The 27,073-nt window shown below is 42.6% G+C and overlaps 1 protein-coding gene across 30 annotated transcripts in view; it reads right to left on the reverse strand.

Moving 5' to 3' along the window:
- KCNMA1 (potassium calcium-activated channel subfamily M alpha 1) overlaps positions 1 to 27,073 on the reverse strand; it is a 765,877-nt gene that overhangs the window by 290,459 nt on the left and 448,345 nt on the right. For all 30 annotated transcript variants that reach the window (XM_074382450.1, XM_074382449.1, XM_074382451.1 and 27 more), the window contains exons 4-5: positions 17,453 to 17,546; positions 16,228 to 16,339 (exon numbers count right to left, since the gene is read on the reverse strand). In XM_074382450.1, coding sequence (XP_074238551.1) covers positions 16,228 to 16,339; positions 17,453 to 17,546 — 206 coding nt within the window. The remainder of the gene's footprint in view (positions 1 to 16,227; positions 16,340 to 17,452; positions 17,547 to 27,073) is intronic.

Below are 27,073 nucleotides of genomic sequence, written 5' to 3' on the forward strand. Positions count from 1 at the left end.
TGCAATATTTGTCTTTCTGTGCTTGGCTTATTTCCCTTAACACAATGACCTCCAGTTCCAATCCACGGTGCTGCAAATGACAGGGTTTCATTATTTTTCATGGAACAGCCTTCCTCTGAAGAAGACATTCACTCTACTGCTAGAGACAGCCTCCACCTGGCCTGCTTCACCCATTTGTTATCTTCTTGTCCCTGTAAGCATTTGTGTTTGCAATCTGGGGTTTATAGATTTATCTTTCCTACAGTAGGGCTAAAATATCTTCTTCAGTCTAAACTCCAAGCCCAGCACAACAGCTGGCACATTACACTTGTTTTAAGGTTTGCTGAGTGAATGATGATAATGATGAAGAGATAATAGTGAAACTGGCAACAGTTATGGAGTTTCTTAACCAGGCCAGAGACTAGGGCAAGACAGCGGTACATCCAGAGGACAAAACTGAAAGGTGCCCTCACTTTCTTTTCTTTTTCCATTTTGAGGCAGGGGCTCACTCCGTCCCCAGGCTGGAGTGCAGTGGCATGATCTTGGCTCACTGCCGCCTCAACCTCCTCGAGTAATCCTCCCACCTCAGCCCCCAAATAGCTGGAACTACAAGCACCCACCACCATGTCTTGCTAAATTTTGTATATTTTGCAGACATAGGTCTCGCCGGGTTGCCCAGGCTGATCTCAAACTCCAGGACTCAAGCGATCCTCCCACCTTGGCTTCCCAAAATACGGGGATTACAGGTGTGAGCTGCTGCGCCCAGCCGAGGCCCTCGCTTTCAGGGTCACTTACTTCATCTTGGTCCTGGCCTGTTTATAATATAGGCCAGTTTTGTTCACATGGCTTATTGATAGAACTTTCAAACACTTCTCTCTCTCATCACATGTATGGACTACTACTAAACAGTCAGTATATAGTAATAATTAAAAGCTCAGGTGCTGAGTTACGAAAACTTGAGCTCAAATTCTTGCTGTATCACTTCCTGAAGTTATATCACTAACAAGACAGGTCACCTCTGCAAGTTCCAGGTTCTTTTACCTGTGTGTTAGGATTAAATGAGATACGCCGACACAGAGCTTTGTCCAATACCTGCCACAAAATACAGTCATGCATTGCTTAATGACAGGGATGTGCCTTAGGCAATGTCATCATTGAACAAACATGATAAGTACACTTAGACAAACCTAGATCGTATAGCCTACCACACTCCTAGGCTGTATGGTATAGCCTATTGACTTTAGGCTACAAATTTGTGCAGCATTACTGTCCTGAATACTGTAAGCAACTGTAACATAATGGTAAGTTTTACATATCTAAACATATAAAAGATAGAGTAAAAAACACTTCTTATAATCTTACAGGACCACCATTGCATATGGGAATGGTTGTTGATAGAAACATTATGTAGCAGGACTGTATATAGCAGCTATAATAATGAAGAGCAAAAATAACTTATTTTATTCCTATTATAAGGACTTCAGAGGAAAGCTCATGTCCAGGTCATCAAAATTGATTAGTAACTATTATATGCAAAACATAGTACCAGACATTTAGAGGAATATAAAATAGTATATAACATAGTTGCAAATCTAGACTAGGGATCAGCAAACTTTCTCTAAAGAGCAAGATAGTAACTTTTTAAGACTTTGTAGGCCCTATCTTCTAAATGTCATTGCCACAAACCGTATGTGAACGAATGAACATGACTGTGTTCCAATAAAACTTTATTTACAAAAACAGGCAGTAGGCCAGACTGGCCAACTCCTGATGTAGTTGAGGAGTCAGGACATGTATATGTTACAAAAACAAAGCCACATCAGAAGACCACCCATGATCAAAAGAGCAGCTCAGGTTATAGTGGCTTTAGAACAGATAAGGGAACAAGAGAATAACTGGTTGAGTGCGGGTAAGCAGAGAAGACAGGCAAGCAACTGCTAGATGAGAAACTACCAAAATCATGGAGATGGAATGCATCTGAGACTGGGTAGGAGTGGTTGGTAAGTAGGGTAGAGTCAAAAGGGGAGAAATTCACAAAAATGCAGACGACAGGGCTGGAGAGGAAGGCTGGGTGAGAATATAAAGGAAGAAGACCATGAGACTGAGTTTTTTGTTTGTTTAATTTTGTTTTTTGTTTTTTTAAGATGGGATTTCACTGTATTGCCCAGGCTGGAGTGCAGTGGCACGATCATGGCTCAATGAAGCCTCAGCCTCCAAGACTCAAGCAATACTCCCACCTCAGCCTCCTAAGTAGCTGGGACCACAGGCCTGCGCCACCACGCTGGGCTAACTTTTTAAAAATTTTTGGTAGAGACAGGGTCTCACTGTGTTGCCCAGGCTGGCCTTAAATTCCTGGGCTCAAACAATCCTCCCTCCTTGGCCTCCCAAAGTGCTGGGATTACAGGAGTGAGCCACCACACTCAGCCAAGTTTTTATAAAACAGAAGTATCTGCCATGACCCCAACCTGGCCAGCACGGTTTGCAATCCACTCAGGAAGTAACAACCTAATGGCACCCTTTATGAGCTGGGTTGCTAAATTCCCATCTGGCCTTAAAGAAGGAAGTTGAATTCAGTGATTGCGATATGGGAGCCAAGTGGCACCACATTAGCATTTGGTATTTATTTTGAGTGATACAATGTGTCTTATGAAAAATGGGGCTGGGCGCAGTGGCTCACACCTGTAATCCCAGCACTTTGGGAGTCTGAGGCAGGAAGATCACCTGAGGTCAGGAGTTCAAGACTAGCCTGACCAACATGGTGAAACCCTGTCTCTACTAAAAGTACAAAAATTAGCTGGGCGTGGTGGCTCACGCCTGTAGTCCCAGCTACTCGGGAGGCTGAGACAAGAGAATCGCTTGAACCCGGGAGGTGGAGGTTGCAGTGAGCTGAGGTTGTGCCACTGCACTCCAGCCTGGGTGACAGAGCAAGACCCCATCTCAACAGACGATAAGGAAAATAAATTAAAAAAAGAAGAAGAAAAATGGAGATCTGCTCACCACCCATCATCTGTTCTTACTCTCACAAGCAGGCTTGTGCCGAGGCCTGGGGATCTCAGTGTCTGTAAGTGAGAAGACTGGCAAAGATTTGCTAAAATAAGTTACCCTGCTGATGGAGAGAGGCTGGACCTTAAGAGAACCCTTCCCTCCAGGAGCAGCTGAGAGACTCTATCCCTGGGAGAACGTAGGAGGCGAGGCTCTATCCTTGGGAGAAGGTAGGAGCTAAAACTCTAGGGACAGAATAGAAATTTGGCCTGGGACCTCCCTCTGACCCTCTCCTTCCCTAATCTCCAACATACCCTCTATCTATTTTCCTGAATGAGTTGACCCTAGCCCAATTTCAGTTTAGAAAGCAATGTCAACCAAATTGGCTCTAGGGAAAATATTAGTGACTAATAAAGTCAAGCAAAGGTGCTCATTCTTACTAGTAACCAAAGACTTGGAATACCTTAGAAGGGGATTACAAGTGGAAGGTCCAAAAGCTATCTAAAAAGGGTTCTGCTGTTCAAGTTGAAATTATGATATGGAATATCATATGATGAGCATATCTCAAGATACAAATGACTTAGATTTTAATCCCAAAAACATATGAAATAAAGGACATTAATAAGAATACATAAATGTATTAATGTACAATACAGTACATTCATAAGAATACTGATATTTAGGAGCATACAAACAGCAAGGTTTACTGGAATATCAGAATCCTGGAAACCTGCATAGCAGCTACAACTAGAATTCAAGTTCAACCTCACCCTGGGCTGGACCAGCAGATCTCAAAGTGTGGCCTCCAGATCAGCAGCTGCTGCATCACCTGGGAATGCATTACCCATGCAAATCCTCAGCCCCCACCCCAGATGTACTGAATCTGAAACTCCATCCAAATTACTCCTCTGCAAGAGATTTCCAACTGTGTTCTCTGGATATTGCTTTGTCAGGGACAGGCTTTAAATAAGATGCCCTCTGTAGGTAGGAGAGATTCTAAATCCTCATTGACTTGCATGGCTCTTTTATGTGCCAAATTGGAAATACCAATTGATTTGGATGGAACTCCCCAAATCTGTATTTTACCAGACCTCTGGGTGATTCTGGCACACCCAAAGTTTGAGAGCTACTGGTCTATCTAGAATACATAGTGTCCTTTTTCCAAAGCAGTTGTCCTTACCATGACCCAAAGACCCTCGCTCAATAGATTCGTTTGTGTGTGCGTGTGTGTGTGTGTGCGTGTGTGTGTGTGTGTGCTGAAGTTCCTCTGGTTTAAGAGCAACTACTATGCCAGACCTCTCAAAACTGGCTGCACAGTGAAATTCTTCCGAGAACTTTAAAACATTCTGGTGGCTGAGTTCATCCCCAATTCTCATTGGAAATACAGTGTGGCCAGGAGAACATGTCAGAGTTCCTGGGTGACTCTAATACACTGCCAAGATCATTTAACCTGCAGAAGAATCACGTGAAAAATTTGTTAAAACAGATTCCTCAACCTGACCTTCCAGAGATTCTCCAGGTTTAGGATTGAACTCCAATATTTTCATTTCTATTTAGCTCCCAGGCCATGTGCTGGCCTGCAGACCACATCTCGAGTAGTCTTGCTCTAGGAGGAATACATTTACATTTTAGATACCTGAAATCAACTTTGAATTGGGATGGCCAACTTTCCTCCATCTGTTCCTCCTCTAAATTCCTATAAACTTACTTTTCTTTCTAGTGGATCCTCCAATTAAGTTATTAACATCTTATAGAGGCAAGATCTATGTTTTCCCCATCTTTGGGTCATTCCTAGCACCAAGGGAATTTTACATAGAGTAGTAGGTGTTCAGTTGAATGATACAGTAGAATCCCTGAGCTGCTTTCGGGTGTTCATTTTCTCCCTACCGATCTGCTATCCAGGTCAATCCGTTATGGCACTGATCTCATGGAAAAGAATCAAGGCATCTATTTTTTAAAGATGACGTGAAGGTAAATATACATCCAGTCCTAGAGATTTAGGTTGCTGAGGAGGCTGTTCCAATAATACCCCAGATGAAGTACAGCCACCTGGAGAGGTTTTGGCATCCATGCAAACCTACTGCTGAATTCGTTCCTTGAAGACATTCATTTTAGAATGGTATTTCCAATTTGGCATATAAAAGAGCCATGCAAGTCAATGAGAATTTAGAATCTCTGCTATGTACGAAGGGCATCTTATTTAAAGCCTGTCCCTGACAAAGCAATATCCAGAGAACACAGTTGGAAATCTCTTGCAGAGGAGTAATTTCTCTAGAAGCAGTTTTAGCTATAGCAGTGACTGGAACGGCAATGAGCTCCCTGAAATACATCCAAATTTTAGCATTCCACTTTGCTGGGCTGCCTTCTTCAGAGCCCAATCATAGGGATGGAACTTAATAATGAGTTCATTTTTCTTGCCACACTAGAGCAATTCAGTTGCAATGCTATTTCCAAGATGCACAGTGCCACTGAGTTCCTTCTCCTTTATTTTTCCTTTAAAGCTGGAGCCAAGAGTAGAGCCCCATGTCAGTCTATATGGGCTGCTATAACAAGATCCCTTAGACTGGGTAATTTACACAACAGCGATTGATTGCTCATAGTTCTAGAGGCTGGGATGTCCCAGATCAAGGTGCCAACAGACTCAGTATCTGGGGGGGGGCTTGTTCTCTGCTCCATGGATGGCACCTTCTTGTTTCCCTGCATGGTAGCAGGGAAAAACAGGTTCCCAAGGGCTTCTTTCATGAGGGCACCAATATCACTCCTGAGGGCTCCACCCTCATGATGTAAGCATCTCCCAGAGGCCCCATCTCCAACACCAGTTCACTGGGATTTCATTTTAACACACAAATTTGGGGCAGAGGCAAACGTTCAGACCATAGCAGCACATAAATATGTAGCATGACACTATTTCAACATGGACTAATGATAAAAACACGGATTGTTTTTATTTACTTGGCTACTTGTATAGAATGGGCCAAGAAGCTCGGAAGAGGGGACTGGTGAACATGGAAATAAAAAGTAGTTTGGAGGCTACTAAGTTATAAAAAAAGTATTAACTTGTTTTTTTTTAATGAATTGAGTTAATTTTCTGAATCACCTTTCTCATCTGGGAGTACCAGGGAAATTCTGTCAAGGAGTCTCTTGGCCTTTTGTCAGGGGACTGGACAAGAAGAAACTGCATTTAGTATTTTATCTGATCAGACAATACTATCAGAATTATCTTCTTCATTGTAAATATAATGGCTAGATAAGGGTATAGCTTGAGAGGCAGCACAGTATCATATCGAGGAACATGGACATTAGAGGTAGATTGCCTGGGATCGAAGGCGGGCTCTACCATTTACTCATTAGGTGACTCTCAGCAATTTAACCTTTCTAAGCCTCAGTTTCCCCATCTGTACCATGGGCCTCAAAATGACACCTATTTCATAGTACTATTTGGAAGAGCACCTGAGACAATTATATACTATATGTACATGCACATACATACATACACATATACACACACATACGTCATATGTGTAATATGAACACATCTAACTGTATTCTGGTTATAAAAGCACTTTTATTTTGGATTTCTCTCTCTCAAACCCGCAAACCCTGCTTTCCTAAGGACACCTGGCCCAGAAATGGAAATCACACTTTTTCTTTATTTTATTTATTATCTAAAGAAACCCACAGACTACAGACAACAGTTTACTTAGAAGGCTCCGGGCTTTAGGAATCTAGATATCCAAGTTGAAAGTCAGCTTCCTGAAACATGGAGAGGGTGACCTCTGGGGACACTCAGGGGCCCCTCCTTCCAGACCTCGGGCACTGTCACTGAGAAGCAACTCCCTTGGGGAAGGGGGGCTGGTGATCATAGTGGTTGAGTCAAGTTATCAGACGCCACATAGCTTATGAGAGTTTAAAGTCTCTACCACTGCTAACCACAAACTGCCCATCTGAGCATGAGCCAGTTGGCCTCCCTCCCCTCTCCCCTGGCTACTTAATTGCTCACAAATTCAGCAAATTGCAGAACCAGCCTCTAGGGGGCACCAGAGACCTTTCCATTCAGAGCCCAAAATGCCACTCCAGTGGCAGCAGAGTAGGGCATCCTGCAGCTGGAGCATGGTCCAGTGTCTCTTGTGCTTTTTTTTTTGCCAACTGAGGCCTGAAGTGTATTTGATTTAATTTGGGTAGGATGGTAGAGGGTTCCTTTTAACAGTGTTTTTACTGTGATTTCTGTAGCATCTGCTCAAGAAAAGTTATTTCTTTCTTTTAGATATAGAATTTTTATCATTGGCACATTTACTCAAATCACTTCAAAAAACATTTGCTACACTTCTACTGTGTGCAAGAGTGTCCTGGGAATACAAAAAATAAAAAGTCATGGTTTGTGCTGTCACAGACTCATTCTAGAGCAGCGTGGTCCCACAGAACTTTCTATGATGATGGAATGTTCCACATTTGTGCGGTCCAGCTCCACAGCCATTGAGCCACATGGGGCTCTTGAGTACCTGAAAAACAGCTGGTGGGATGGAGGAACTGAACTTTTAACTTGAAGTAATTGGGGTTCGTCTACGTTTAAATAGGCAGATGTGGCTAGGAGCTACCATACTGGACAGCACAATGTATTAGTTTGGTGCAAAAGTAATTGTTGTTTTGGCCATTTTTAAGTAGACTGGAAACCCTGGCTACTTAAAGTGTGACCCACAGAGCAGAAGCATCACTACACCTGAAAGCTGGTGGAAATGTAGATCTCTGACCTTAGCATAGGCTTCCTAAATCAGAAACTGCGTTCTAACAAGATCTCCTGGTGCTCTCCATGCACAGTTAAGTTTAGGAAGTTAGGAGATGTATATGAGTGGTTCTCATCCTGATTGCACTTCAGACACAACTGAGGAACGTTAAAAGATGCTGAGTCTAGGTCACACCCTCCACCCAGAGATTCTTAGGTTAATGGTTTAAAGGCTTGGCCTGAACGTGGAGAGTTTTTAAAGCACTCTGGGGATCCTAATAACAATTTGAAAACCATCCCAGCATCAGAGTACGGTGGCTCCAAAACTGGAGGTCACCAGGGATGCTTGTCAAAACATAGATTGCTGGCTCTAACTCACAGTTTCTGATCCATGGGTCTCCGTTGAGCTCTAAGAATCCTCGTGTTTAACAAGTCCCCAGTAACGCTGATGCTGCTAATCCAGGAGCCACACTTTGAGAACCACTGGTCTAATCACTTTTAAAGATGGGCTCCAGAAATGAACCTAAGATGAGTCTTGGACCTGCCACGTACTTAGACCCTGAGCCTCACCTTCCCAAACTGTAAAGTTGGGCTATGAATATTTACTCACTGAGTTATTGTAAATATTAAGTCAGAGAATGACTATGAGGTGCTGGGCACAGTGCCTACTTTGAATAAGCAATCAATAACGGTTCATCTCTATCATGATCCTAAGAAGACTCACTCATTCTTTCATTCAACAAATATGAACTGTGTGTCCGGCACTGTTCCAGGTACTAGGGACATAGCCAAAACCAAGGGGGCTACAGTCCCTGCCACATTGCTATTATGGAACCTGCATTCCTACCTGCCAGTACAAAGCAGGCAGTATATGTTGCTTCTATAGCACGAATCCTAAAAGCACAGTAAAAAGGTCAGAGAGGAATTCATTGCAAAAGATGAGAACTGGAAAGCTGCACACAGAGGGTGGAGTCAGAGCTGCGCCCTAATGGGGAGAAGGATTAAAACCTGCGGGGGTGGCGGGGCAGGAACTTACTCATGACAGGCACAGGGCAGTGACAGCAAGAAGATGCAGCTAGCAGTCTAGTGGACCTGGAGCAGGAAGTACAGGGAAAAGGGAGGCAGGACTGTGCATCCGGAGATGCCAACCAGGGTCTCCCTCCCCTCTCTGGCCGAACCATACTATTTGTGTTTGTTTAAATCCCAAACAGTGAAAATTACTGATGTCAGGAAACTGAAACCAGGCCACAGCTTTCAGTCCAGATTATTCTGAACAAGTGCAGAGGCCAGTCAACAGAAGGTCCAGGGATTCACGGATCATCCTGACCCTGCCTGAAGGTGGGGCTCTTCAGCCAAGCAGGTGGCTTTGGGGCCAGACGCTCCACTGAAGCAGAAAAACAACAGAGAGATGCCTGAGCCTTCAGCTGAGCCCTGGGTAGGGTGACCATTAAAAGGAAGAGTGGTGTGCTGATCCCACCCACCTCTTCCTTTAGGAAATTGACCTACCATCAATTCTTTGGCCTCATTTAGGTTTCTCTGTAAACTCCAGAAAGCAATAAGGCATGATTCCTGAAAAAGAGGGCTTGTAGGTGGAAGTTATGCAGACCTAACCTGTTCCCCTCATTCGCTGCAGCCGCACAGGTTGGGGCACCCAAACCTCAGGGTAAGTTACATAAGAACAACAGGTAACAGCAAGTCTGCCTAGTAACTCACCTGTTCCCATGAAAAGAAAAAATATAATGTCACTCCATGGAAGTGAGGGGTATGGGAGGGTCTTGGGTTTCAATAAAGCTTTCCCCAAGGGTCTCCTCCCGTAACAGCCTGGAAAATGTCATGAAGCAGGGCCCTGGAGGGTTCTGAATGATCCCTGGAGCAAAGGACTCCAAAAGGTTCTGCAGAGCTTTTGGCAAATCTGAACAGGGGCCCAGATCCCAGCGTTCCCTCTTCTGGGCTCTAGGATTTCAACAAGTTATTCAGTCCCTCAGAACCTCAGATTCCTCTTTGGAAATAATAATGGGAATAATAATATGCCCCTTTTGGTAGGCAGAACGGTGCCTACATATTAATCTTGGAACCTGTGAATATGGTCATTGACATATCAGGAGAAAATGAAGGCAGCTGGCAAATTAAGGTTGCTGATGGGGAAAACTGGAGATGGGAAGAGTATCCTGGAGTATCCATGTGGGCCCAGTGTAATCACAAGAGTCCTTAAAAGTAGCAAAGGGGGGCAAAGAAGAGATGGCAGGAAGCAAGATCAGGATGATGCAAGGTGGGGATGCACCCTCACCTGCTGGCTGTAAAGGTGGAGGAAGGGGCTGTGAGCCAAGGGGTGTAGGCAGGCCCTAGAAGCTGGAAAAGACAAGGACATGGACTCTTCCCTAGAGCCTCCAGAGGGACCCATGTTGGACTTCTCACCCGCAGAACTGCTTGGAAATAGAAAACTACTACACCATGTTGCAGGGATGTGAGGCTGAGGCTCGGCACACTCAAGTCCGTCCGTCCATCCATTCATTCTTTCTTTCTTTCCTTCCTTATTTCCTTTTTCTTTCCTTCCTTCCTTTTTCTCTTTCCTTTCTTTCCTTCCTTTCCCTCCCTCCCTTTCTTTCTTCTTTCTTTTCTTTCTTTTCTTCCCTCCCTCCCTCTCTTCCTCCCTTCCTTCCTTCATCCCTTCCTTACTTTTAAAGCAGGGTTTACTATGCTGCCCAGGTTGGTCTCAAATGCCTGGGGTCAGGGATCCTCCTGCGTCAGTTCCCCAAGAAACAAGACCACTTTCTTCTCTAGGCTGGTATTAGCTTCTGCTCCACACACGTTAGGCTTCATTCTCCCTGTCTTAGCTCATCATTGCAGCCTCCACTGAGCCCCAGCCTCTCGCAGAAGCCTATCCTCATTCTCCCACCCACGTGAGCTCGCACTCCTCTGAACTCCCACGGCCTTTACAGCTTGTACCTTGCAATTACGGACTTAATTATATAGTGGGTAGTGTTACCTGCTGTCACTGCAGCATGTGTGTTTATTTTGGTTCCAAAATGAGATTGAAACCTTAGTCTCAAACAGGAACACTGTTTTGTCCTTTTGCTGTTGTTGTTTCTAGGCACCTGTGTTTTTTTTATATAATCCTGTTTTTATTGCCTTCTGACACAAAAAAGGACTGCCTGGGCTTATATTGATAAGCAGATACCCTACAGCATTGCAGTTGCCCTGTGATTGGGCATTAACTCATTTTTCTAGTTCCTAGCAGAGTTTCTATTTTCTAGCAGAGTTTACTGAAGGTTTTAAGGTTTAACGTCTAAGGCCAGTTCTGACACTGACAATAGAATCAATTCTATGGTTTTCCAATGATGGTTCCAATGACCATGCCCCTTATCATACCCTGATTTCATCAAAGAATGGGATGGCATTGGAAATCACAGTGCCACTAGGATACAGGGTGGCCCCACATGTGTTCCTCTCATCCCAGTGCTGAGTGCACGGTAGGTAATACAAATGGGATAGAAAACTGGCTGGTGAGTGCATCATTACTTTCTTCCTACTCCCTTCTTTTAATACCACAAGATCACCCTCAACAAAAACATACACACGAGCAGGCCGTGGTGGCTCAAGCCTATAATCCCAGCACTTTGGAAGGACAAGGTGGGTGGATCACTTGAGATTAGAAGTTCAAGACCAACCCGGCCAACATGGCAACCCTGCCTCTACAAGAAATACAAAAATTAGCCGGGTGTGGTGATGTGTACCTGTAATTCCAGCTAGTGGGGAGGCTGAGACAGGAGAATCACTTGAACCCAGAAGACGGAGGTTGCAGTGAGCTGAGATGGCGCCACTGCACTCCAGCCTGGGCAACAAGAGCAAAACTCCGTCTCAAAAAACAAAAACAAACAAAATCATATACAGAAACAGAGGCAGCACAGCCCATGACCTACCTTGGGGATACATTTGCAAAAGAGAATGAGACAGACCAACAAATGAGTTCTCCTTGGAGCACGTTATTCAAATCTCAAAATAAGATACAGCTCTCATTTCAAGGTACATTTATTTCAGTGAGGTTGGGATTTGTAAGGGAAACAAAATGAATACATTGGTGTGTGGGGACAGGAATTAAAATAAGCAGCGACTTGCCGCCTGCCGACAGGAGTATCCTCACATCCGCTGCCTTATTTTTTATTCCATTCTGGTTTGTTTTCTCTTGCACTGCTTTAAAATATGATAGCTAAGTTAGAAAGAGAGGCCAGGGTAATCCTGGCTTCTGTTCATTAATCTTGTATGACGTATGTGCTGTTTTACTCACATTACCTCAGTGAATCCCTATGAAGTAGTGCTATAATTAGCCCCACTGTACAGGTGAGACAACTGAGCCTGAGACAGACAAAATGCTCATGCTGAGTGACCCATCAGCAAGTGTTTGAGCCAAGATATGGACTGAGTTGGTGGAGTTCAGAGCTGAGCTTGAATCTACTCTGCTCTAATATCTAGGGATGTGTGTAAGCCCCAGTCTCTCCATCGCAGATGGAGCAGGTCGGATCTCCAAGCTGCTGAGGGGTACTGGGACTCAGGAGACACCAGGCTAGCTCTGCATCCTTCTGGTCTTCCTGGCATCTCTAGAAACTCGAGGTGGGCAAGGAGGAGGGGGAAAGAGGAGCCAGGAGAACGCACAGTCTTAAGTAAGATCTGTTCCCTCTCTTCCTGCTTGGAGTGAAGCCCCTTATGAGTAAGCACCGATGGAAGGATACCAACACAACGCAGCGAAGCCAGCCCTGTCATTCCCTACCCAGGCCTCCCAACCACCAGTCATCAAGGGTAAGGACAGAGACAGAAGAGCAGAGGAAGAGTGTGGACGTCAAGTCAGACCACGTCTTGGAGAATACACCCCTCCCGCCACTCCCAGGTAATGTGACCTTGGACAAGATTGTTAATCTCTCTGAGCCTCAATTTCCTCATCTGTAAATGGGGAAATGACAAGTCCTGCTTCATAGGTTTGCTCTGAGGATTGAGTGAGTCCACGTATGTATGTGAGGGGCTTCTCAGAGTGCCCATCACATTGTAGAAGCTGAATTCATATTAGTTTTTCTATAAGTACACTACTATATGCTCTAGGATGATCTGTGCAATAACTATATTCTATATTATATAACATGCAATCATATGCTGACAACTGAAAACTAAACTTGGTGTAGGGAGTGTTCTGGGAAAGTTAAGGGCAGGGACCCTGCATTCACTCTGTTTTTTATCTCCCACAGGGCCAGCTACTGCACAGTCCTGTACCCGCAGCAGGGCCAGGAAAGTTTGTGCAGGAGGCCTAGGTTAGACTTCAGTTTCCTGCATCATATCCCAAACCTTAGCCAGAGAAGGCAGCACCCTTCCACTTTCCGGGAGAAGGACAGCCATGCCTGGAACATCCGTATTTAATGGGATTATTTCTTCTCCTTCATAAGTCATATCTCATGGGAATGTTCATTTTCTCTCTGGCAGCTCATCAGCTCATCGGTACAATAATTATTTCACAATGTAAGAACCCATGTATTAAATCAGATGAGAACTGAACTCTTCCATCACAGGGAGATCCGTTTTAGATCTCACCCAAGGAGATTTTGTTACCAAAGAACCAAAAGCATTTCATTAAAGGTGCTTTCTCCTACAAGAGGAGAGAGGTTATTTTTTATTTTTCTTATTATTATTTCATAGCCCAAAAGGTTATTGTTCTACGCGTTCAACTTCAATAGCACTTACACGATTCCTGACCATACCATATCATTTACTTCCTTATTAGATTCAGTGTTTCCTGCTTTGCCCACACTGCAATATAGGAGGGTAGGAGGATAGACCTCTACTTCTTCACTGTTGTTTCCCAATCATCAGAAATGGTGCCTGACATATAGCAGATGTTCACTAAACATGAATATACAAATGGAAGCACATTTAGAGCACCTTTCTTTTGGAAAGCAACCACAGTCGATACAAAGATGTATCTCATTAGAAATTCATTTCAACCTCTTTTATTTCCTGTTCAATTATTTTTCCCCCTTTCTCTGTTTGTGCCAATAGATTTTTTTATGAGATCAGAATGTATCTCCAGAAATCAAAATTAAATCATCCACAAGGAGGCCACAGATTTCAAAGCATACCAGAACTCCTGGCCCTAAAATGCTTTAGGGAACATGGCACTCACAAGGAGGCTCAGCTCCAATAACTTTCCTGGGGCATGTTCTGCTCACGGCAGGGGAGGATGTCTCCACCACATGCACAAGGGAGCTCTTCCACTGCTCAGGCCCACGGGGGACCAAGAGAGAATGGACACTGGCAGAGAGTGAAGATTAATGAAGTGTGAGAATAGAAGATCATTTCCTTTAAACTCCCATTCCTCAGATGGGAAAACTGAGGATCCAGAAAAGCAAAGGGGTTGTTCGAGTGCACAGGGTAATTAAGCACTGCCAGGTGAAGAAGGCAGATCCCACCTCTCCCCTTCTCCACTGATTTCCCTGTGTGTGCGTGGATATACGTTTGAACTTGCAGCAACAGGATGTTTTAAAAGGAGTCCCAGTGAACAGCTCATCCATAATTTTGACTCAGAGATACTGCTGATAGAATTTTACTAGCTTCCCTATCCACCCCAACGATCGAGTTCCCAAATTTCCCATTAATGACTCAAGAGCCTTAAAGACTTTCTGAGCTAAAAGATTCTTAGAGATCATCTATCCAAATCTTTATCTTATAGATGAAAAACAAAGGGCTGAGTGAAGAAAAGTGAGCTCCCAGGTCACAAAACCAGTTAACAGTGAAGCTGCAGTGGCTGGGACCGCTGGCACCCAGGCACATGTAAGTTACACTGAGGACACTTCTCAGATTTGCTTGGCTCTACTAGCCTTATCGGGATAAGGAGAAAATAAGGAGGAATCAGGATACAGTAAGCAAAAACCCAGTCTAAACAAGCATATCTCAGGTCCAGAATGAAAACTTTTCCTTAGAGCAAGAGAATATAATTCTAATGAGAAAAGTAGTAGCAAAAGAAATTTTTAGGATATGGACACAAACACACATGTATGCATGCAGACGTGTGTATGTGCATATAATATAGAGATTACCACACATACTATATTCGGAAGATGCTTATTTTTAAAAAATACTTGACAGTAGATACATAATAAATTTACAGTGCTAGCAATGGCATCAAAATGGATTACTAGTGGAAACTTATCTTGGCATAACATTTTTTTAAAGTTATCCATCAATGTCTGCACAAAAGAAAACATACATATTCTTTGAACCAGCAATTCGTCTTCCAGGAACATGGAACTACTGATAGATATAGAATTATACAAATATACAGATAACAGTGTTTATTAAACCATTGTTTCTAGCAGCAATAAAAGGAAAAGTAAAACATTCAGGTGGTCTATCATTAGGGTTATATACTGAATAGACTGTGATATAAACAAATTATGGAATTTTATGCAACTGTTATAAAATGAGTTATCACAGAGCTGAAGGGATGCCCATCATGATTAATTAGAAAGCCAAACTGTCATTATTTGATACAATTTCTTACAGAAACACCACCATCTCTAAAACACTATTATGCATGCACATCCATGTTTGTTTGTGGTGGAATGAGTGTGAAAAGATGTGAAGCCCTGGGAACCCTTGGTGTCTAAAGGAGTGATAGATGCAAGGGGAAAAAATGATGAATGGGTTCTTCACACATCTTTGTTTTCACTGATTACAAAGCATGCATATGACTTTTTAAATAATTAACCTAAGTCAAAAATCCTAAAAATAAGGACAGAAGAAACCCATAGATAGTCCTCCAGGTTCTGTTTCAGCCACCCTTCTTCCCTGGTAGACCCAATAACAGCAGGAATACTCTGAATTAAGAGAAAAAAAATGAAATCAACACAGCAATAAGAAACTTGAAGTTGTCTCTCTCCGGGCTGCCATGACTATCTGGTCAAGTTACTTTCCACCTAAAGTGTTCTAATCCTGGTCTGGGAAGTGCCCTGTACAGCACAGCCCAGCAACACTCTCCCCTTAACACAGAAAGGACTTCGGTCTCCTGTAAGGTGAGAGATGACTCAAGAAGCTTCATCACTCCCTGCCCTCCAAAGAACCTTGTACCTATAAATAGACCAAGCAGAACCCACTTTTCGGAAGCAGACCGAAGCTAACTTTGGCAGGCAGTCCTCTGGGGTGCCTGAGCCAGCCACTTGGAATGTTGGCCTTACCCTCATGGGCTTCTTAATCCAGTCCTGACTCTAAGGTCCTGAATGAAAAGTGACAGAACCATGAACATAAAGGCCCTGGCTGTGACAGTGATGACCACTGGGCTTTGACAATGATAAAACCGTTATTACCTGAAGCATGAACTGTGCAAACCCTTTGGGGCTAGTGCTCCAAGGAGAGCTGCCACCATCAAACTTCTAAAACTCCAAGAGCGTTGTTCGCACTAATATATACAATGTTCTTTGTAGGGAGACAGCCCCCTGGTCCACTGCAAATTCTGTCCTTCAGCCATGACTCAGGAGCCAGGAAGGAGATGGAAAGAGAGGCTGACTTACCAAGCCAACTTCTGTTTAAGTACACAGACACAAACACGGGGGGCACTGTGAAGAAATCCACTACAGAGTTCACTTCCAGCCAGAACCACAGCTTATCGTTGGCTGCAATAAACTGGGGGAAAGAAGAAACAAGAAAGAGAAAAAAAAAGCATGAGGAGCATGGTGCCAGCATTCAATGTACACTCTTGTTGTCAAAGAGTAAGTTGTGACTTTCATGGGGGTCTGGAGGGACAGGTCATGTCCTTCTCATATCTATACAAAGCACATGCTTTTATGGTCAGATACACACGTTTTCTAGTGCCCCAGATAGCCCTATATAGACTAACTATATGCTATGTTAGTCTTAGAGAAAGATCAGGCAGTATATTTTTCTGTGGTTTCCAACCACTTCATAGGGAAGATTGGGTGATTTTACTTTTATTAGACTCATTCATATAAATATAACTGTAAATAAAGTACATATGTATGCATTTACACACACACATGCGCATGCAATTCTATCTACTCTTTTCACCCCTCTCATTCACACTCACAACTACTCTCTCAGGGCTCAGCTAAGTGAACGCTGCTAAACATAATTTTAAGAACTGAAGAAGTTTTTTTCTATTTAATTTTGTTTTATTTTTTTTGAGATGGAGTCTCACTCTGTGGCCCAGGCTGGAGTGCAATGGCATGATCTCAACTCACTGCAACCTCCACCTCCTGGGTTCAAGCAGTTCTCCTGCCTCAGCTTCCTGAGTAGTTGGGATTACAGGCATTCACCACCATGCCTGGCTAATTTCTGTATTTTTAGTAGAGATGGGATTTCAACATGTTGGTCAGGCTGGACTCGAACTCCGGACCTCAGGTGATCTACCCACCTCAGCCTCCCAAACTGTTGGGATTACAGGCATGAGCCACTGCGTCCGGCCTATTTCTATTTAATTTTTAAAGGAACATGGCATTGTGTGAATAGAGAGATGAGAAACAATCTACCAGTAGAGACATCACCATTTTTTTTTCAATTCCAAGTTCTCCCCCTTGAAACAAAACTGATGTGAATTCCAGAAAATGCTTAGCTAAGGAGAGGGCTCTCTCCCAGACTGAAAATCAGAATGCAGGTGTGCTGTCTTCCTGGAAACATTGGGTTTTATCTTGGCTATGAGAGCAGATGCTGATGGGGATGACCCCTGGGTCCCAGACTGAAACACCCCATGTGATACTGAACAATGTTGCACAAACTTACCCGTAAACCAAAGTAGAGAAGGAAGAACACGTTGAAAGCCATGTCGATCTGTAATGTGAAATCTTTGTAGAAATTCTGGCAGGATTCTATTGGGCTATTAGACAGGAAGAAGAAAAAGCAAGTGGTAAATGACAAGCAGTATCATCCAGTTTCCCATGATGCTGAGAAGTGGCAGTGCTCAGGGTAGACGATGAAATGAATATTCATAAAAGAAAATATTGGTCTTTCTGTCTCCTGAGATCATCAAGCAAGCATTGCCAAGGGGACCTTCCATTCAACCATTCAAGAACTACTATTCTTTTATTTGTTATTTTTGGAATTATGATACTTCTATCATTTTTTATCATCATTCAGCAGTTGAACTAAGAATCTAAAGAGGATCATGCAGATATCTTGGAGGAAGGACAAGCAGGAGAGGCCTCCAAATACCTTAATTTAATATTAACCCTTAAAGAACTGATTTCTTTCTTTGAGAGGATCCATACCAAAGCTAACACACAGTTGCTCATGCCCTCCAACACATCAGAAGTGGGGCCCATTTTCAATTAAACACAATGGTTGTATGTTGGACCTTACAAAAACCATTAGTTGATTAACAAATACAGGACCCAGAGGCATCTCAAAAAAGCTAAAGAGGAGAGGATCCTGGGTGATGTTCTGGTAAGATGAAGCATGGACTTTCTGTGCAGGACTCGGATCTGGGAAAAGAAGCATTGTCCAACGGGTCAAATTCAGATCATCAAACCAAAATGTTGAAGCAGTACTCTAAGGGTTAATTTTTTTTTTTTTTTTGCATGCATGGTAATTGACTTGGTATACGTGTGTTGAGCAGCCAATGCGAATCCCCAGCACACTTGACATCAAGAATCACCAGTTCAAAAGGGTACTACTATACAAACTGGTACAAGACTTCTGTGTGCTTTCCCATGTCAAATTGATCAGAGGATCAATGTGTGGAAAGTCCCAAGGCTTGGGCTGGGTGGAAAGCAGGAAAGCTTCACAAACATCTCAAAGCTGTGAATGGAAATCCATATTATACACTGTGATCAGTAGGTAAATAGTAACACCCAAGCCAGGAACATGAAGGTGAGGTGAGGGAAAGGAGATAGAATACCAACAAAAGCAGAACACTTTCCCCAAAGGGAAGCGACATAGACCTCCTCCCTCTGGGAGAGGGCCAGCTTGAGAAATGCAAGATGAAGGCATTTCTGTGTAGTGCCACTTTGGAAATCACTGATGCGATACCAGTTAGTATAGTTGCACTTCTGCAAGGACAATGCTTGGCTGTTCAACAGGCAAGAATCTGCACAGTAGAGGAACTCAGGGCCCACTCGGAGGCAGGGTGAGTCAATCTCTGGGAATCTCCAATCATGTTCCATGCACCGGATTTACCCATTCTTCATCTCTACTACAAGTCAAACATGCCCTGTGTCATCTCCCAAATCCGTGGAAAAGTCTCCAGACAAGCATTAAGAGTAACCTATATTTGCATTCACAAACTAGGCAAACTGAATAAAAAATAACACTGAAAAAGTTCTTTAAAAAAAAAAAAAAGACAATTGCCAGGTTTTCACTAAGGTAGGGAAGTGGGTAGAAAGACAGCATGGAATTTGGTTAGTCCAATGCTGAAAGGAGACACAAGCAAGGAAGCCAAACATCACAGCCTGCCGCGGCCCTAGGCCTCCTCTCCTATACAGGTACTGATTTAGATGCAAAAGGGAAAATCCAGGCTACAGTGAATCGGTGACGCTTCTGCAATTCTCACACCAAACAAGACCCAAAGGTCCATGGGTGTCAGAGTTTCCAGCCACTCTAGTTGCAGTGAAAAATGTACATGAACTAGGTTGACCAGAAATCCTATAGATTCCAGGTTGAAGAGACAATGCATCTCCATGCTACGCAAGCCACAGGCAGGATACATTACTAAAGAATAAACATGTGTGTGTTTGCGTGCGTGCGTGCATGCATGCGTGTGTGTGTGTGTGTGTGTGTGTGTGTGTAAGAGAATAAGCAGCAAGGATGGGGAGATCTGTAGGTAACTGCTGTACTCAGGTGCTCATTTGTGCCAGCGGGGACTCACTTAGCTGTGATTTATAAATTCATATTCATCAAGATTGATGTATACCCAGTCAAGGGGAGAGAAAAAAACACTTGGTTCCCAAGACTATCGTGGAAAACTTACTATTGCTTCACCAAGGCCAAAACCTTACTGTTGCCCTCACAGTCATTACGGGTGTAGTTATTGGTGGCATATCTGGGGCCATCGTGAATTCCCTAGCTCCTACTAATCCTGTGGTTTCTGTGGTTAATTTGGTGGTAACCTAGACATACATGTAATTGGAAAAGTATTTGTTAGGCTGTGGTAGAAAATGGAATAGTTGGGGCAGAGATGTGAGCTGAATGCTACAGAGGACATTAGGATTCAATATGAATGGAAACAGGTATTGAGAAGAGCATAAGGAATCAGCTGCAGTGACTTCTCCACTGTTTCTTGCCTTCCTGGTCCTTTCTGTTGTCCCTTCTCATATTCCTCATGTTCAATGGCAATAATGAGAGGGCTTGAAGCTAGAGGATGTGGTATTGAAAAATGCACCTTGACAACACAACTGGTTTACAGAAAACCATGTTGAAGCCATACGGGACCTTTTCTCTAGTCCTTACAAAAAATTTAGAACTGATTTCATTATCGTTTCATGATTATTCCTTGAGTACTAAACTTAGAGCTGAAATACTAAAGGAAGTAAATGATGCTGCTGGTGTAGGTGGCTTTTCCTCTGGCTGAAGCTGGCAGGTAATATGGGCACACCCCAGTAATATGAGGGGGCAGGGGGTGGGCAGAGAAGCAGGAAGCTCTGGGACAAAAGACCCAGGTAGGATGAGTGATCGGGCAATGTATTTTCTATCCCTTTTAGCTATTTCCTGCTTGCCACCAGAGCCCCAGGAGAAATGCTCTGCCTGATTTTTTTCAAGTGGCAGCAAAACTGTTTATCAGATCCCCTCCGAGATAAGTCCTCTGAGTGCCTATAGTTCACAGACTCGCACAATCAGACACCACAGAGTGGAGCTTCCAAAGCACCATTATTTCATTTCCCAAACGGAAACAACCCATGGAGAAGTTCATTGAACCTTTAAAAAGAGAATACATAATTCAACAACAAAAGAGTTGGCCCTATCTACCATGATTTATTTTCCTCCCAAAGAGACTTTATCTTAATAATTAATGCTCCTTGCGGGATGGAGAATGAAATACAAATGCTTCTCCCTTCTTGTGTGAAGTAGGAGGAGTTTCCTTGTCTAGATACACAGAAATTTCAAAAGCTAGCAAAGAAATTGTATAAAAAAACAAAAACAAAGTACACAGGAAAGTGACTCTGGATCACGCACAAACTTAGATTTCTAGTCTGATGAGGCACATCCACTTCGGAAGGCTTTGCATGGGCATATGTTGCTAACAGAAAAAAAAAAAAAAAGTGGAGTTTGATGAACTGAAATGACACTACTTCCGCCTCCAGTAGTAGAAAACTGACTTACCCTAAACTGCTATGGGTTAACTAACCACTTGATAATTAGAGGATTCGAGATACTTGGTAAGTGGCAGACTTTTCATTCCTAGGCTCCCATAGTCCATGAAACAAGTGTGATACTAAAACTATAGGCAAATTTAGCATTTTGACCAGGACTCCATGACTGGGCACCTTCAAGAGAGCCTCAGTAAGAGATGCTTCTTATGGGGTATGGGTTCAGTTGTAGGATAGAGGTTGAAATACAAACTCCTGTTTCCTCTTGGCCATAAAGTAAGTATATCCTCAGCATTTAGATGTCTCCATGGAGGAAAATGAGACTCACCCAAAGTGGGAAATCTTTCTCTTTCCTCATCTACTTAGTAATAGAATTTTCACAAAAGACCCTTGAGCAGGAAGATCCAACAGACCTTCCTGAAGACTGACTTCAGAACTTGTCTTTCCAGAGCACAAGGCAAGTGAGGGCTAACCAGGTTTTCTTTCAGAGGGCAGGAGCTCTAAACATAAAATCTCACTGCTAGCAGTGGTTGCTCTGGGCAACTGCCTCATCTCCAAGAGGGAAGGATTGCCCCTCCCTGCAGCCTCTAAACGTCCCTGGGTTTTCTGCAGTCTGTTTTCCGTCCTCCCTGAGTCTGGCTGCCAAATCCTCTGAAGCTATTTCTCCAGGGTAATGGTTCTCGAACTTTGGCATGTGGTTTGAGGGCTTGTTAGAATCTCGCTGCGCTCCATCCCCAGTTTCTGATTTAGTAGGGTTGGGGTAAGAGCCCTAGATTTTTCATTTCTCTCAATTTCCCAGCTCATGCAGATGCTGCTCATCTGAGATGCCACTTTGAGACCCGCCACTCCCAAAAACCTTTCTTGCAACTACACACTAATTATAGGTATTGCTGCCGGAGAAGATTCTCATTCAGACCTGAACAGAGATAATTCAGTATTTGAGCCTGACCCCAGATAACTAGCTGCATGCCACTTAACTAATTGCTGGGATCAAGAGGTTGAACAGACATTTTCTGTTTCAGATGTGAACAACGGGGTAAAAAAATTAAAAAGATACAGAAAAGTAATTGCAATGCCACTGTGCAAGCTTCACCAGTGGACATTCCAATTAATAATCAGAGGATACCTGCTGAGCACATTTTAGATTAAGATTAAAAGGAAAAATGATGAAGTAGAGATGGGGAGACCATCATCAAGAAGGGATAAAGAAATGGTAAGTAGCTTAAGAATAACAACAACAATAACACACACCCAAGATGATTTAATAGGGAAGGGACTGGCTGAGGAACAAAATAGCATTTTGTGAAATAATTTCCAACATTCAAATTCTCGTCACTCTTGTGGCTAGTCTCTTTTTAAATTGAATGGGGTCCTCTCAATTCCCATCAGGATTATGGACAGGCAGAGTTCAGGCCCACAGTGCCACAGACATGAGTCAATGCAATAAGCCTAATGATTCTAGACTCTTCTAGTCACCTCTATAATGTTGCCAGATTAATTTAATTAAAAGATGTTATTCATCCACCATCACGGTCCCCTCCTGTCTCATACATTAGCTCTAAGCCTGGCTAAAAACTTCCAAAACCTAAACTCATCCTACATTTTCTACTTTATTTGCTGCTGTTTAGTCCAAACCCTTGCCTTCATTATTTCATGAATGTGACCCATGTATTCCCAAATTTTAAATCTATGCTTTCTTGGTGGCCTCTTCAAATGCTCTTTACTCTTTGTGTTCAAACCTTGGGCAGTCTACGAGGCCAGCCTCAAGGCTTGATTCAGCAAACTACTTGTGCCCTCATTGACCTCTCCCATCTCTGAATTCCCATGCTACTGGGACCAAGGAATTCTAAACTCTCTCATTATGTTCATATTCAATTATTCTTCAATTCAATGTAATAAAACCTTACAATCATATAAAATTTGCAAGTGCTATTGCATTTGGTCCTCACAAAATGGCAAAATAAAGGTGCTGTAACCCCCATTTTACAGACAGAGAAGCAGAGGCTCAGACATCTACCCAAGACCATGAAGCCATGTGTTAGGATAGACACCCACTAGCCTTATGCCATACCACTTCCTCTCCAGATAGAGAACAACCTTCTTGGAGAGGAAGAGGAAGCATAAGACACAGAGTCTGCTATCTACACAGCCTTACCTGGAGCTCATGCAAAAATGATGGGGGTTGACTGATTTTTCAAGGAGGTCAAACTGCCCTAGAAAAAAATTCATGTGTCTGTTGGGTGGTCTAGGAAAATGCAGAGGAAGCAGATGTATTCAATCTGTACCTAACCCCAATCCTGCTCTGTTTAGACTGTCATGTGGGACACTAATAACCCCCAGAAGTCCACTTTGGGACCCTGTGTGGGGCAATGGCATCACTAAGACTGATCCCATTGGCTGAGGGGAAGTTCTTCTGCTTACAGAGGAATAACTCTTAGTTATCCATCTGATTAAAGATGAATGATCCTCCAAGTGGCCCAATTTTCTCTTACCCTCTCCTATTCTAGGAGGATGAGGATGAAGATAATAAAAGCTAATAATACTTAGATATTCTGAACTCCTTTAATCATTAACTAGATGATTAATAAGCTTTGCTTCCCATTAGATCCAATCAAAATAAATAAAAAAGATGGCATCATATAGAGACGGATTTGATAGACCCTATCTATAACCAAGAAGGAGTAGGTCTAAGTGACCTGGAGTTTTCCTGGCTACATCTAGATACACTGGATAAACTAAGTGCCTCCGTTTTCCTGCCCACAGAACTGGAATAAAAACATCTAGCCAGCCAGAATATTATGAGACACAGTAATTTTAAAAGAGAGGCAAGTCTTTACAATGTACTTCAAACTAGAAACTGATATTATTATTCACAAAATGTAAGATCTCAGAAAAATATTTTGTGAGCTAATAACAATAATGGATTTAGTGTGAATGACATAATGCTAATTCATCATCGAGAAAGCAATAATATTTATATAGAACATTTTCTCCTGAACTGGACAGCACCCCAGGATTGCCACGATCCTGACTGGATCCAAGCTAAAAGTCTTGTATTCTTTTGTTTTTCTGCATGCCACCATTTTAATTACCTTCTCATAGCTGTGTACCTAAGAGTTTATCTTTCTAATATTGATTCTCCTCATGTTTACACTGGATGGGGCATGTATTCGACAAGTTGTGCAGTTTTAGTTTTACCAAACAGAATAAAGCCTCTTAACTTTTCCCCAGAACATCATGGAGTAGTTATCTTCTAAGATGTGGTTATCTTTGATGGGTCAGTTTGTGGTTAATCATTAATCGATAGTAATAATAACATCAAAATAGGCCCCGCTTTTTTATCTTAAAACATTTTTCTTAGACCTTGAAATGGTTCTGATTTAAATAGAAAACAGGTTTTGTTGCTCTACAGTATTGATCAATTGATCCCATGCCAGCTGGTTATTAAACTGGCTTTATTGGGAAGTCATCAGTTACAGGTTTGTATCAACAGGGCTCTGAATCCTTTGATGGCAGCAGTCTTCTAATTAAAGCTCTGCTCAGTTGAAGAAATGTGATCCAATAGCCACAAACACATGCATTCCATGTTGAAATGAACTGGAGCACACCAGGAAGTAGTATAAAAACCCTCGCAACTCTTTAGAATCCTTTTATGCTCTGTATTCTTGAGTTTTGTAATATGGAAAATCCTGAAACAATGCTAGCAATTGATTTCAGAGCAGTCATAAGGCTCAGGATGTCTACCTGAATAATTATTCCTAAGAATAAAACATTCTTCTAGGAGACAAAGAAAATGACATAGATTGCTGATGGAGAGAATGGAATGGGTCAATTCCTTACTAATTTCTCAATAAAACACATACAGATCATTTGTTTTCATGAAACTCAGGTTGTAAAAACTCTGTTGCTTTCTTATGAAATTCTTTTAAATTTTACCTAATAAGATTTCAGTATCATATCTGAACTAAGAATCCCCTTTCCTATCTTCATTACATATTTTTTATCCAAAAGGGACACAGATAGGCACATGAAGAGCAGAATATGGGCATTACAACTTGACGTCAAAAGTGGTTGGCAGCTAGGTACTTTTAGAATTCAATGGAAGAGTTAAAGTTCCAGCTCTATCATTTACTGGCTATAGGATCTTAAGCAAATAAGTTGACTCTTTCTAACCTTTTTCTATTCTGTAAACTGGAGATAAAGTTACAAATTCCCAGGGTTGTTCTCAGAGTGAATCAGATGACTCAGCACTTAAAAGTGATAGTAATTTTTTAAACTAAGGTAATAACAATAGTGATAATAGTAACTGTTTGTAGAAAATGCCCCCCCAAAAGGCAATCATCCAACTGAACAAAAACTGACAGGATAAATTATTTCTATTCTTTTCATCTAGTTTTTCATTTGTATCTGCTTTATTGCCTCTTTATCTGGTGTTGCATTGTAATCCAAATGCCTAGCAGGCTGTGCATTCAGCTATTGTGAGGTTTAACAAACACCTAGTATAATTCTATGGAGTATTAAAGAAGAAATAGTGAAAATTATATTTCCATGAAGGTAGCCACATAGCCTCATAAATGCTAAATAATTAACCAAGATTTCTTGACAGAGAAAGCCATGAGTCACTTTAATGAGAGGCCACGGGAGTTTGTGTATTCTCCTTTTCCTGGTCTTTTGCAGACATGAGAGCTTTCCTTGTCTGGCTGACTTAGCACAGATCTACATAAGAGGCAGAGATCTGAACCAGTCATATGTCTTAAAAATGTCTCTTGTAAGTTTTCTTCTGTAAGAGCATGTACTTTTTCACTGTTATACTCTTGGAATGATATTCAAGACAACCTACCGACTAACGCTTATTTTCTCCAGCTTATCTGCAGTCTACAGTTATTTCAATCACAGTTGTTCCAGGGTAGAATTAGTGTTCATATTTGCCAGCAACTCTTATGTAATAAATCAGAGTTAAGCTACTATGTAAAACAGAGTCTTGCCAAACAAGCATTGCTTGATTTTAATTTTCACTAAACTGAGGAATCATGACTGACCAATGCTATTCACTCATTCCCCTACCTCCACTGATTCTAGCCAACCCTTTTTTAGGAAACTCTTACGTATCTAGAAGAGGAATAAGAGGGGGTAGATGATTCAAATAGCACTAAATGCATATGCACTAATGCACATAAACCAGAAGACAGAGTGAAAGCTCTTTGAAGGCTGGGTCAATGAGTCATGTATAGGTATAGAGTGGTTCATGGGGGTGGGCACCCACGCAACATGTACACACACAAACATCCTCAGCGTCCCAGCACAAATATGTGCTCTCCACCCAACCCCAACCCCACCCTGGGACCATCCACAAAACAGGACAGCACAGATGAGGTGATTAGAAATGGGGGAGAGGAAGAAGAGAAGTCCCAGATCTGAATGGAGAGCTGAGAAACCAGACACAAAGCCTGGCATGAGGAATGGAACCTCTGACCCCTGGATTCATACTCCTCTCATATCTATAGGAATTTAGACCTAGGGAAGCAAGAATAGACTATTCACGTGATCACTACCTTCTGCTTTTTACGCCTTTTTTCCTGGATGTTAAATATTGCCACCTATGTACTAGGAGGCTGATAAATGATCATCTATAACCAGGGATAGCCAACAACCCCTAGCCATTGGGAAACAATGGCCTGGTACCCACATTTCTGAAGGAGAGAGCATCCTGGAGAAAGTAGCTCTGGGTACAGTTTCAAGGTACTTCATATCAAGGCTTCCCAAATAAGAAGCCCTCATAATTGTATAGGGGATGGCAGAGGCTCCTAAGAGAATAGAAGAGCTCTCTATTTGCCAAAGGCTGGCCAATTAGGGCATGGTTGCGCAGATGAGTTGGTACTCCCATAGCATAACAGACTTTCAAATCACTGTGGGGCTCCTTTGGGCTATTACTAGATGCAGACTTCAAAATTCTCTCTGAGCCATCTCCAGATGTTTGCCTTGGACTCTCTGGGCCTCCCCTGGCCTCACCAGTTCCCAACTTAGCTTATGCCTTATACACCCTTCTCTTGCCCCCCTTCCTGGCTTTGACACAGTCCTAACATACTGGATGGCATGACCCTGG

This window comes from Saimiri boliviensis, chromosome 12, assembly GCF_048565385.1.
Source record: "Saimiri boliviensis isolate mSaiBol1 chromosome 12, mSaiBol1.pri, whole genome shotgun sequence".
Lineage (NCBI taxonomy): Eukaryota > Metazoa > Chordata > Mammalia > Primates > Cebidae > Saimiri > Saimiri boliviensis.